This window comes from Hemitrygon akajei, chromosome 8 (genome assembly GCF_048418815.1).
Source record: "Hemitrygon akajei chromosome 8, sHemAka1.3, whole genome shotgun sequence".
NCBI lineage: Eukaryota > Metazoa > Chordata > Chondrichthyes > Myliobatiformes > Dasyatidae > Hemitrygon > Hemitrygon akajei.
In genome coordinates, this window is record NC_133131.1 from 8,587,426 (window position 1) to 8,601,280 (window position 13,855).

A 13,855-nucleotide genomic window follows, 5' to 3' on the forward strand; every position below is an offset into this window, starting at 1 on the left:
GAAGGGGATGGACAGGGATGGAAACAAAAGTCACCGAGGGCTTCTTCCTTCACATTCTGAATCTGTGGCACTACCACCATACAAATGTTAATATATTCAAAACACAGTTCAAAGTTGGGCGTTCTTGAGATTCAGTTGCATAGAAACATAGAAAATAGGTGCAGGAGTAGGCCATTTGGCCCTTCGAGCCTGCACCGCCATTCAGTATGATCATGGCTGATCATCCAACTCAGAACCCTGTACCTGCTTTCTCTCCATACCCCCTGATCCCTTTAGCCACAAGGGCCATATCTAACTTCCTCTTAAATATAGCCAATGAACCGGCCTCAACTGTTTCCTGTGGCAGAGAATTCCACAGATTCACCACTCTCTGTGTGAAGAAGTTTTTCCTCATCTCAGTCCTAAAAGGCTTCCCCTTTATCCTTAAACTGTGACCCCTCGTTCTGGACTTCCCCAACATCGGAAACAATCTTCCTGCATCTAGCCTGTCCAATCCCTTTAGAATTTTATACGTTTCAATAAGATCCCCCCTCAATCTTCTAAATTCTAGTGAGTATAAGCCTAGTCGATCTAGTCTTTTTTCATATGAAAGTCCTGCCATCCCAGGAATCAATCTGGTGAACCTTCTCTGTATTCCCTCTATGGCAAGAATGTCTCTCCTCAGATTAAGGGACCAAAACTGCACACAATATTCTAGGTGCGGTCTCACCAAGGCCTTGTACAACTGCAGTAGAACCTCCCTGCTCCTGTACTCAAATTCTTTTGCTATGAATGCCAACATACCATTTGCCTTTTTCACCGCCTGCTGTACCTGCAGAACTGTACCCCATTACAACATACCAATTCAAGACCTATCTGTCACTCTACCATTGGCACCAACTCTGGGAGCAACTAAAGATTAATGAACAGCAAAGAAAGCATGCTGAACCACTATCAAATGCACTTAACAAGCTTTAACAAAGCATCAAATGCATTCTAAAGTGCATTAACACTTTGCTATAAACAGTGCACAACAATCCTACAACCAATATTTTGCAGTCCACCACATCACCTTGCAAGGTGGTGGACAATTAAAAGGGATGAGAAGGCTCTATTCTATGAACCTTCTCATCCTCAGTAATGGAACCCAACTCGCAACTGCTGAGGGCATGGCTAAAGTACTCACAATCATCCTCAGCAGTGACAAATGGATGATCCATCTGTCTCATCCCAAAATACTCATTATAGAAGCAGTCCTCAAATTATTTAATCCATTCCAACTGACAACAAGATTGCAAGTATTGGATACTGGAAAATAACTTACTATCTCACTGGTAGACCAAACATACGCATCAGGTGTAGATCAGTTGACTTTAAAGAGAAGCCAGTATGTTTCATGGATATGGGACGAAGCAGTCTCATTTTTTGGCAAAAAAAAATTCATCACTGTTACCATTATCATTGGTGGGTGGGATGAAGGAATGGGGCTTATTTTGTTGATTTATTTGCTTGTTGTGATCTGTGCTGTTCTACCAAGCATTGAGGATATGGGCGCCAGAACATGGGCTTTCTCCAGCACATCCTTCAGTTGTGATGGTGTTAGCACGAGCTACGCAGTTCACTGTATGATGCACATTACATGTGATAAATAAAATAGTTGGAATTGGATTTTATTGTGGGGGGCATACTTGAGCAAATCACATGGTACACTCTACCTGTCCAGATAAGAGCAGTTGAAATGACCCCCAGATAACAACTACCACCCCCAGACAGGAAAAAAAACAACGTAAATTCCACCATCCTGAATATTTACTTCCTCCAATGTCAGCACACCATGGTTACAGGACGCATCTACAAAATGCACTGCAGTAACTTCCAAAGATTGTTTGGTAGCACTTCCAATTCAGTGGTCTGCCAGAAAAACCATGAGGGCAGCAGACCCACAGGCAAATGCATTAATGTTCTCTGCCAAGTCACACACTGGTCAGATTTGAGAATATAATGCCATTCCTTTATCATCACGAGACCAAAATGCTGCAACTTTTTTTTATCCAATAGCACTGTGGGAGAGCTGGACTACAAGGAATGAAGCAACATGTAAATGAATCGTCACCATTTTTTCAAAAGGTAATTGAGGCAAGGGCACAAAATACTAAATACTGACTACCCCAGGTAATGAGACTAAAAGGAAACAAGCAAAAGCAGTGAAATAAAAAGCCTTCTAGCCCAACTGTCCTTACCTAGTATCTAACTTCACGAATCTCCATCTTCAACAAACATCATTAGCATGTTCCTTTTTTTTGCCCTTTATTCTTTCCTGGGATGCTTTTATTCTCAACTACTCGTGGTAGTAAGCACCACAAAGGAAAGTACTGTTCAGATTCCAGCTACATTTGTTATTTACAGTTCCAAGTTTAGGAGGACTTACCAACTTGTCCAAACAGTTATGTTCACATATGATGGTACAAATTACAGGCCAATTAAATTACCTGCTGAATGCAGGACGGAAGCTGGTGGATGGGGATGAAGACCCCACAGATTTTCCATGCTACTTCTGTCCTTCAAGTCCAACAGCTGTATGAGAATGACAGGGTCAATTTCAAGTAGGCTGTTGCTGGCTGTGGACGTCAGACTGCCCATTACCTTCCTTGAAGACCTACTGTGGTTGTTCATTCCTCCTGTGGAGAACAGAGGAATACTATAACCAAGACCAAAAAAAACAAAAAACAAACCTCAAGTCAGCAAAGACTGAAAAACCAGGAGGAAAAACGTGGTCTTCCGAAAGGGGCTAAATTAGTCCTCAAAATTTACAACAATAGGACAAACAGCTGATAATTCCAAGCAACACATGATATTCACTAAACTGTTATTCTTGTTTCACTACTATTCAAGGATACTTCATTACTTTGAACAAATAAAGACTTGCACAGATGGACCAAATTGTTACCACGACAGCCATCACCACCACAAAAAAATTATTAGACATTCAACGATTATACCTCTTACTCCCCATATTATACGTCACTTCTGTCGTTAAAGGATTCAATTCTCTGTGTTCTCTTTCTTCAAAAGATCTTGACTCAAAACTTGAATCTTTCTTCCTGACAAAAACTTAAACTCACCTTGTACATTCACCAATTCTTGTTTCCATTCCAGGATTGCCAAAACCCAGTTTCCAAAATTAATGGCAATAATACAGGTATAGCACTAGCAGGTAATTGCTGCATTGGAAGCAACTTAAATTTATCATAATTAGTCTGAATTTCTGATACAGTCACACTGTAAACATAGCTTCAGCCTCTTTCTTAGTGATATACTGTATTGGTCCATACTGACTTATCTTTTACTTCTGACATATGCTTTACCTAGTCCGCACTGGTCCAAATCAGGCCTCTGAGATAAAATCTGTAGTAACTCCCTAATTCATCAAGTAATAATGTCAAAAATACAGATAGATTATTGTTTACAAATCGATACTCTCTCCCGGGGCAAATATCTTTGCTTGCCCAAATGCTCAATCATTCACCCTGTTGAGTTTTCAGTAGTATTTCCTCAAGTAGTGCAGAGATTGGAATAATGCATTACCACTTCCTAAATCGCTACACATCACTAGCAAAAAATGCTTGCCTATTGCACCTCTGGCACTCAAAAGTAAGCCTTACACCTCAACTGCACATGAAATGCCTTGTCAGTAGGGAAGAGGTGAATGAGAGTTTTCTGATGTGTGGAGACATCTCTCCCCCTCAAACTGCATGATGTCTTTTTTTTAGAAATTAGGACCCCAACTGGGAGAGACGGCACCCAATGAAGTTTTGACTGAAAAACTCCGTACCCTGCTAAACTTCGAGTGTTTTATGACAACTGGACGCGATTGTACCAGACAGTGGAAGAGGCGACTACAGACATGAAGGCCAGAGGGTTGCCCGTTAGCGTCACCAAAACGAGGGAGAGCCTGAATGGGGAATTATCCCGCTCCGCTTGGGAAATAGTGCGAGAATCGAGAAGGCAGTAGACGAGAGGAGGCCGAGAGAAATATATCAGGAAGAGACCGGGAGTTTCCCAATTTCAGTCCTCACCCCCTTCAGAAGAGCCATAAGATTTGGCTAACTTTAAAAATGTTGAGAAGCTAAACGGAAGCAAAAGTACACAGTGATATACCTATCTCAGGAAATACTTATTATAATGTGGATTTTATATTACTTAGTTGTTATTCTTTATTCTCTCACTTACTCCTTTTCCCCCACCAAAATAAGAATATATATATGTGTATGTAATGTGTGTGTGTATATGTATGTATATGTGTGTATGTATATACGAGTACACAGGGAAATCTTTTCTGTGTAATGGATTTGTTCACTGACTTATGAATACTGCACTGGGGGCCCTCAACTCACAAGTAGGAGGGGTTATCCCCCACAGCTAGACATTTCCTCTAGCTCAACGCAGGGTCATTTACTAGAGACCTCAGCTTTGGAATCACACGTTCGTTGCCATTTTTGTTGTTATTTGCGTTTCTTGGTTCTTATTTGTTCAGGAAGTAGATCGATTTAAGTTCTATTCTAATTTCAATGGTACATTGACAGATAAGTACAGATGGCTAAGGACAAGGTAAAATTCATTTCTTTTAATGTCAATGGGCTATTAAATCCAATCAAACGTTAAGAGAATTTTATCCAATTTGGAACAATTTGATTCATACTGGGAAAAATGGTTTAACTACATAATGCCTCATAGACCTGATTTTATTCTCACAAATCAATGAATCTGTTGTAAAAAAAAGATTACTCCCTACTTGTACATAATTCTTTCCTTTTGCTTGTTTTTTCTTTCCACTCTTTTCTATGAGTGTATACCTCAGATAAATACTTTGTGGAGATTTGTAATATATATGATTATATGATATATATGTACAATGTCTGAAATACATCTTATGGAAATGTTTGTTTGATGATGAACTTCAATAAAAAAAATTAAAAAAATAAAATAAAATGGCGGACGGCGTTCTCCTTCCTCGGTTCGTAAGTACGAGTTGTCAGTAAGTCGAACGTTCATAACTCGGGGACTACCTGTAGTGTCTTGAAAGAGAATGATACCCAAAACAAAAATCATAATAAATGCAAAAATGGTATATTTCAAACAGGTACCTCTCTACGCACAATACTTTCACACGATGAGAAAACAATTATAGATTCTAACTAGACAACGGGGCGACCCTTTGAGAGAAAGGTAGTGCAGTCTGATGTGACCAGAATGAACATAAAATTTTCCTGAATGCTATTGGTATTGCTTTGCTTTGGAAATGGAAGAAAAACCAGTTTATTAAAGAAGACAGACATGTAGCAAGGCAAATATAGCTTCTCCTCGTTTAACGAAGGACTCTTCTGATGGCAACATTTCTGGTTGATCTGCCACTCTTGTGCCTCTCGTATTCATTCTGGAGACGTGCAGTCCTTTCATCCGCCGTCTCTTCATCTCTTCTGCTGTTTGTTCTTCATCTCTGATCCTGGAGACAGGCATTTCTCAGCTCCTTTGTCTCTTCCTCTCTCCTCCTCCTGTGCCTGTTGTTGTCATTTTGGAGATGTACATGACTCTCCTCCTCTGTCTCTTCTTCTCTCATCTTTTTTGTCCTGACTCTTTGATCCTGGAGTCGTGTGGCCCTGGCCTCATCTGCTTCTTGTTCTCTCCCTCTCCTTGCTGCTCCCCGACGACATTTGGCATCATCTTTTGACCACAATGTCCCCTTTCTCTTTCCATGCGTCAGTTAGGCTGACCATATTTTTTTTACCCTATGCTCGATGGAAGATACAAAGCAGTAATACCAAAGGAAGCTGATTATTCTTGATGACGTGGTTGGCGCTCTCCTGAATGGATGTGATATAGTCACCGCTGTCCTTTGACTGCAGCAAAGGGTTTGATGGGTGTCTCGAAGTACGTCAATACAGGTTACGGGATGTTATGTCATGCTTAAATTTAGAGAAGATCCGATGTTCAGTTTGTGAATCTAGTCAAGACTTTTATACATTGTATAAAAGTATAAACTCATTTGAGTTATTTTCAAAATCTTTGATTTGTTGTAAAAGTACAGATGGTGGCTAATAATATATTTTATTATATGATAAGGATTTTCTCCCCCTTTTTTCTTGCTTTTCCTAACAGCTCTGACTTTGGTAGTGAGTTTAGATTTTTTTCTGTATAATAAAAATTATATTTCAATATTACAATTTAATTTATATGAATACAGGGTTTTGTGATTGTAACTGTATTTTTAATACAATGTATTTGGTAATTTTTTTTGGACTTAATATATATCTTCTTGTACTTTGTATTCCTTTATGCAGAAACTAATTAAAATATTGAAAGAGAGGTATGTCATTACAATAAGATTTAATGATCTCTTATTGATGGGTGGCAGTTAATTCTGTCCCAATCCTGCACATGCTGATGGTGATGATGATATGTGACTGCTCAAAATAGAGCTGCCCCGCCCTTTTGCTCCGGTTGGTGTCGCTGCTGAGGCTGGCCGCGCGCATGCGTCGTGGTGTCGCGTCCCGATTTCCACGATGGCGGATCGGCTCTCGGGTGAAAACGAGGCAGTTGATTTTGGCGAATGAGCAATTTTATACGAATATGTAACCCTGAACTTTGCCTGCATTCTGTAAGTTAGCACATTTTAAGCGATGTAGCCAAAAAAAGTGCCGCTGTAATGCACCGTCACAAACAGACAGAGCATGGAAGTTTTAGTAGTATATAGATTTGCTCATATTGACTTCCGGTAAGATGGCGATTGCTTAGCTGCTCCGAACTTTTGTTCCGTTACTGTCGCTACCTTTGCACTAAATGTCTCCATTTTATAAAGCTTAGATAGGAATTATTTCGGTATCTCTTACTTGCCTGTGAATATATCTAACCTACAATGTCTAGCAAGAGTTCTAAATCCGGGAGAAAAGAAACTACGACTTCGTCGGGCGTGACAATGGAGGCGCTTGCAAATCTCCGAGACGAAATCTTAAAGGAAATTAAAACCGCTTTCAAAACAGTTAGAAGACAAACTGGATCGGATCAACGATAAAGTGGACAAACATGCTGAACACTTATCTCGCATCGATTCGACTTCTGAAGCTTTAGAAAGTCGGGTTCGATACTTGGAGACTCTCTGTTCCAGCTTAGAGGAAAAATCTAATAAACTTCTTTCCAAAATGGTGGACCTCGAAAATCGCAGCAGACGCTGCAACATCAGAATTCTGGGATTACCAGAGGCAACTGAGAAGGGGTCAACCGTGAAGTTTTTCGCCGAGTTTCTCTGTGAGATATTCGGGAAGGATCTGCTTCCAAACCCGCCCGAGCTCGAACGGGCACACAGAGTTAACGTCCCCCCCCCGGAATTCTGGGCACCCATCCGTGACCAGTAATCTTGTGTTTCCATCAATACCAGGTAAAACACAGTCTGATTGTGGAGGCACGTCGCAGAGGCTCTTTTTCTTTCCAGGATACAACCATTCGCTTTGTGGAAGATTTTGCACCCCAGACTTTAAAGATGCGCGCTGAGTATAAAGGCGTAATGAAAGTGCTTTTTGATCGTGGTTTCAAACCTTCCTTTCGTAATCTTGCTGACCTAAGAATCAAGTTTAATACCGGGGAATTCAAGTGGTTCAAATCAGCGAGGGAAGCCGAAGCGTTTGTGGCAAGTCTTCCAGCTATCCAGTCATCTTCGGAATCTGATCGGACTTCCTAAAATGGTGGATAAGTACTCCTTGTAGTAAAATTACTTTCTCTGGACTCGGAATTCACTTGAATCACTCAGACATTATTCACTGAAACTCTAAAGGCTGTTGACAATCTCTCCCGGGATTTGGTGTGTGTGTAATCTATTTTCACCTCTGTATAACTTTACCTACAGAGTTCTACAACTAAATCTAACTTGTTTTGGAGGTTTGAAGTCTTTAGTGAAGGCCTCCCTGTTTGTCGGTTCACAGTTCAACTGCTGATTTATTTTTCCTGTTTTAAATACTTATTTATTTTATCTTTTTCTTTTCTTCACCCCCTTTTTTTCCATTCTCTGAATGTTTTTTTCTCCCTTCTCGGTAAACGGTTGATAAATACTCGTCTTGAATTTACAATTTTCCCCTTCCTCTTTTTTTTCTTTTTCCTTCTTACCTTTTTTTTCCCTTTCTCTTACTTTATCCTTCTATAATATTTCGCGGGTAGATTAGTTTTGGTTTTCTTCCGATTTTCTCTGTATTAAGTTGTATATCTCGGCAGAAGGTGTTCTAATCTGTAGTTATGTTTCCTAGTGCATAAACTAGTTACTGTTTGTTATAGCATTTATACGGAACTGCTGTCAATGACACAGATCTGGAAGATGTATTTGGGTTAATTTCTTTGGTAGAGCTAGCTACTTGTTTTGGTAGCCGTCTAGTTTTGGGTTGTGTGGGTGGGGTGGATTTTCCAGTTCCAACATTTCTTTATTGGTTAGGACATGTTTATATTTTGACCTTACGAATCTATGTTTACATCTCTGCTATTGTACCGCTTGATTTTTTATATGCCTGCTGCCTTTTATGCATTAGTAATTGATAATGGCTAGTGCACTTAAATTTGTGAGCTGGAATGTAAAGGGACTGAATCACCCCGTTAAAAGGAGGAAGGTATTCTCACATATTAAACAACTCAAAGCTGACATTGCTTTCCTCCAAGAAACTCATATTCGTTCATTATTCAGTTCTCAATTCGGATTTAAAGTTCCATAAGATCTGGGGGCCTTTTATCGAGTACTTTCATAACCTTCCTCTTGACTAGGGTTTTTTTTTTCTTTTCGGTCCCTTGCTTTCAGCTCCCTTTCTTTTCTGGTAGTAGGCATTATTATCCTCTGTTGCTAAGCGTATTCACAGTCTGGGAGTTTGACTGTCCGGACTTATACTCTCTATATTGTGTGGTGGTTGGTCTGGAATTGTTGGTTTTTTTTCTTGTGTTGTGGGGTTTGGGGAGGACACTAAGCTCACTTGTCTTTAATTTAGGTGCCTTTTTGTTAAATTCTCTTCCTCTGTAGCATATTGATATTGTATGCTTAACCTTGCTCTGTATTAATGCTCCTCATTGGGATTTGGGGTTTTTAATTTTGTAAAATGTTTTGAAAAACTAATTTAAAAAAAATTAAAAAAAAAAGATTTGCTCATATTCTATGTTACTTGTCCTCTAAGTTACTCTTGGACCCCTTGGCTAGCCACCATTTTATTCCCCCTGTACAACCAAGAGGGCAAGTACTATAAAATGAACTGGTCTTGCTCACTCAGGAGATACTGTATGTAGTAAATCAGGTAGTATCTCTAGAGACAAACCGCAGGGAAATCTAATAAGGAATTGTATACATTCTGGTTAATCAAAGGCTCAAGGGTTCATTTATTATCTAAGTATGTGTCTATATACAACTCTAAAATTTGTATTCTCCAGACAGCCATGAAACAAAGAACATAAAAGTCATTGAGAGAAACATCAAATCCATCGCCCCTGTAGAAAAAAACAGCATTCCAATCATTAACCCCCCTCCAAACAAAATGGAACAGGAAGATCAACCCCAAATACTGTCTCCTTGCACGACAAAACGGAAAAGGAGCAGCTGATAAAAACACATAATATAAAAACCATAAGTCTGAAAGAGTCCACAGTCTGTAAACACAATAGTCTAATCCTTAAACTCGGCACAACGATACCATCCTACGATATCACCAACACTCACAGAAAGAGGGGGATACCACACAAGGCAAAGGCCTACCCACCTGTCACAGCGATAGGACACTCACGGACTCATTCTTGGCAGCGATCAAAAGGAAGGCAATCGGTGCTGAAACTTGCTCATCTTCTGCATTCTCCTTGATGTCTCAATCTTCCTCGATGCTTTAATCAGTGATTAATGGGGGAGAAGTTTCTTCAACTTCTGGTAACTTTCTTCCCTTCACACTTCTCTTTTTCCATTCTGTTTCCTCTCTCCTCCTCTGCTTATCACCTTCCTCTTGCTCCCCTCCTCCTCTTTCTTCCATTGGCCACTGTCCCTTATTAGATTCCTCTTTCTTCAGACCTTTATGTCTTCCACTTATCTACTCAAAGCTTCTCACTTCAACTCCTTCTCCCATGCATCCTTTTTACTCCTCACCTAGACTCACATACCAGCTTGCGCTCCCTCCCCTCCACCCCACCTCCTTATTCTGGCTTCTGCCCCTTTCCTTTCTAGTCCTGGTGAAAGATCTCTCTGTGTAACATTGACTGATTATTGATGTGCTGAGCTTGTCCGGCATTTTGTATGTTGTACTTCTTCCCATTCGTTTAGGATTACAATAATTGGTCACTTAATGACACTAAAATACTGGGTAAGGAGCAACATTCAGCCAAAAACAAAAAGTGCTAATGCTGGTTATTAAGCAAATTTCCAATCCCCATATTAAACAAACAGAGAAATAAACAGGCAAACAAAGAGATCTACGAGAATACAAGTCAACGAGCTGAAAAGGGGAGGCCAAAGATGATCTGATAATTGTGGAAGGACAAATATTTCTGCAAGTAGCTAAGTGACTAATATCTGAAAACATACAATAGTGACAAAAAAAGATTCCAAACCCCTTATCAGTTCATTCCTACACAGTGAAATACAAGGCTGCAGATGTCTTCATCACATGAAACAATTCCTAGACTTACAATTTCAGGAAAGCTAAGTAATACAAGGAAGAAAGTAACCTTAAAGCAACAAGAGCACGATCAATATAAAGACACAATTGACTCCACTGATGTATGGAGAATTAAGATACTGGAATTCAAAGCAACAAACTGGTGGAATTCGGTAGGTTGAATGGCATCTGTTTTTTGGAGATAACCATATAACAATTACAGCATGGAAAAAGGCCATCTCGGCCCTTCTAGTCTGTGCCGAACGCTTACTCTTACCTCGTCCCACCTGCCTGCACTCAGCCCATAACTCTCCATTCCTTTCCTGTTCATTTATCTATCCAATTTTTTTAAATTTTTTTTTAAATGACAAAATCGAACCTACCTCTACCACTTCTACTGGAAGCTCATTCCACACAGCTACCACTCTCCGAGTAAAGTTACCCCTCATGTTACCCCTAAACTTTTGCCCCTTAACTCTCAATTCACGTCCTCGTTTGAATCTCCCCTACTCTCAATGGAAAAAGCCTATCCACATCAACTCTATCTACCCTCCTCACAATTTTAAGTACCTCTATCAAGTCCCCCCTCAACCTTCTACGCTCCAAAGAGTAAAGACTTAACTTGTTCAACCTTTCCCTGTAAGTTAGGTGCTGAAACCCAGGTAACATTCTAGTAAATCTCCTCTGTACTCTCTCTATTTTGTTGACATTCTTCCTATAATTCGGTAAAACCAGAACTGTACACAATACTCCAAATTTGGCCTCACCAATGCCTTGTACAATTTTAACATTACCTCCCAACTCCTATACTCAATGCTCTGATTTATAAAGGCCAGCATAGCTATCTTCACCACAAGATGGTGTGAAGAAATGAAGAACAAGGAGATGAGCAATTGTCAAAATTTCAGGCCAAGAATCTTCAATAGGACTGAGTGAAGAGGGGAGATAGCCAATATAAAGAGGTGCAGGACACTGGTGAGATAGGAGCCAAAAGCAAGTGGTAGGTAAAAGAGAGGTGGAGGACAGACTTAAGAGTCCAGCTTGGATTTGGAAACCTAGAATCATAGGGCTCTGGAGATGGGCGGATCAAGGGTTGGTGTCATGGCAGGAGACCTGTGTGTTGTTGGGGGGAGTCGAAATATCTATGGCTGTGTGCCTGGAGACCTGAGATCTTTAGGCACAGAGCTCAAAAAAAAAAAGCAAGCGATGTAACAGACTTTTAACATCGTAAACCAGCGAGTTGTTCATAATGTCTCCCTGCTCGCTAGGAAAAGAGAGACACCTCCTTCTCCCTTATTAGGGAGAGAGAGCCTGTGGTATGTTGTATACTGGGTGAAATGCAAAGTCTTTGGGGTAACTGCATGTCTGTGTCTTTGCTATTGCTTTGCTCACACTTGAGTGCTTGGTGGTGGGTGCCGATGCATTTTTTTTGCCGGTGGGGGGAGGGGGATTGTTGCTTGCTGCCGCTTACACGCGGGAGGGAGGGGAGCTGGGGGGTTACTTTGGGGTTCTAACATTTAACTGTCATTCATTCTTTGGGGTACTCCTCTGTTTTCTTGGATGGTTGCGAAGAAAAAGCATTTCAGGATGTATATTGTATACAGTTCTCTGACATTAAATTGGACCTTTGAACTTTTAGTAAGTCTGTTGTAAGAGCATTACAGAAAGCTATAAGATGAATTACTGAGCATTTGGACAAACACTAGTTGGCCAGAATGTGTCAATTTGCAAACTTATCTGGATTTCTGATATTATTTGATGAATTAGGGTATTACTACAGATGTTATACAAATTAACTTCACAGCAGCATTTGATAACAGAAAATCATCCATATGAATTGGGATTGATAAAAAAAACCTACTCTAATTGGCAGAAGGGTGGCACAGAAGGTACCAAAGTTCATATCTCTAACAATCTGGGTTCTTTTCTAGAGTTTGTAGAAGGTACAAATTAATAGATGCTGAAAAATACACAGATGGACAAAGCATAGTCAAGATCACAGTCAGAATAATTGAAATAAACTCTGGCAGATGGAATTCCATGTGGTCTATTATCAAGGTAATCCATTCTGTACTCAAGAACTAATTGAAACAACTCACATGATGAAAAACTATGAACAGTAAAAGAACTGGGCATTTAGGTACAGAAATCAATAAAAGCTAGTACACAGGTACAAATTGTATTCAGGAGAACAAAAGCAATAGACTGAGAGTCAACAGGTGAAGGGGAAAGCATGGATATTTTTGGCTGAATCCCTGCGACAGGAAGGAGAGGAAAACATACAGGATTGACAGCATAAAGAAGTAGGTACAGGATGTGTGATAGAAGCAGACAGGTGAAACCAGATGAGGAGGGGATAATGGGCAGATGGAAGTGGGGCAGAGGGCAATGCAAAAAATGGAGAAAGAAAAAGTGTGTGTGTGTGTGTTCGTTCTTCCTATTGTATGTGAATTCTCTCTGCAACAAAGGGAAAATGTAAGGAGAGACTGGTTATTGTGAGAATGGGAAGAATAGCTACTGATATGTAACCAGAAGCAAATTTGGGCAGAACACAAGTTCTACAAAATAGTCACTAGAAACCATGCTTGGTTTCACAAAATGTAGAGATTGTACAGAACACTGTATCAGTATACCACTTTGGATGGGGAATATGTGAATGTCTGCCTTACCTGGAAATGCTATTTTTAGGGACATGAAGGGACAGATGTTACATCTTCTACAGTAGTGGTCGCCAACCTGTCGATCGTGATCGACTGGTTGATCTTTGAGACTTTCCCAGTAGATCCCGAAAAAAAAAAAGAAAAATAAATACACAAATACTGTTGACAGATTGTTTCCGGGTTGCAGGGTTTTTATTTCCGTTCTTTCTGCACAGTGCGCATGCACATAGCTCCCCCGCACTACACAGTGTACTTCCGTGGTCCTCAACCACCGGGCCGCAAGGAAACAATATGGGTCAGTTGCACCTTTCCTCGCGCCAGTGTTTGCCTTGCATGGCCGGCGAGAACTGCCAATGCTACTGGCCTGGAGCGCAGTCAGCGGGAAGTGCCGATGTTACTGGCCCAGAGCGCGGCCGGCGAGAACTGCCAATGCTACTGGCCTGGAGCGCGGTCAGCGGGAAGTGCCGATGTTACTGGCCCAGAGCGCGGCCGGCGGGAAGTGCCAATGCTACTGGCCCGGAGCGCGGACAGATGGGCGCCGTCTCTAAACCTGTTTAGCAC

At 40.7% G+C, this 13,855-nt stretch overlaps 1 protein-coding gene across 9 annotated transcripts in view; it reads right to left on the reverse strand.

The window, feature by feature from the left end:
* Positions 1 to 13,855, reverse strand: part of trim37 (tripartite motif containing 37) — a 103,089-nt gene that overhangs the window by 25,298 nt on the left and 63,936 nt on the right. For 8 of the 9 annotated variants that reach the window (XM_073053166.1, XM_073053167.1, XM_073053168.1 and 5 more), the window contains one exon: positions 2,469 to 2,657. The exons of the other annotated variant lie outside the window; for it this stretch is intronic. In XM_073053166.1, coding sequence (XP_072909267.1) covers positions 2,469 to 2,657 — 189 coding nt within the window. The remainder of the gene's footprint in view (positions 1 to 2,468; positions 2,658 to 13,855) is intronic. 9 annotated transcript variants of the gene reach the window in all.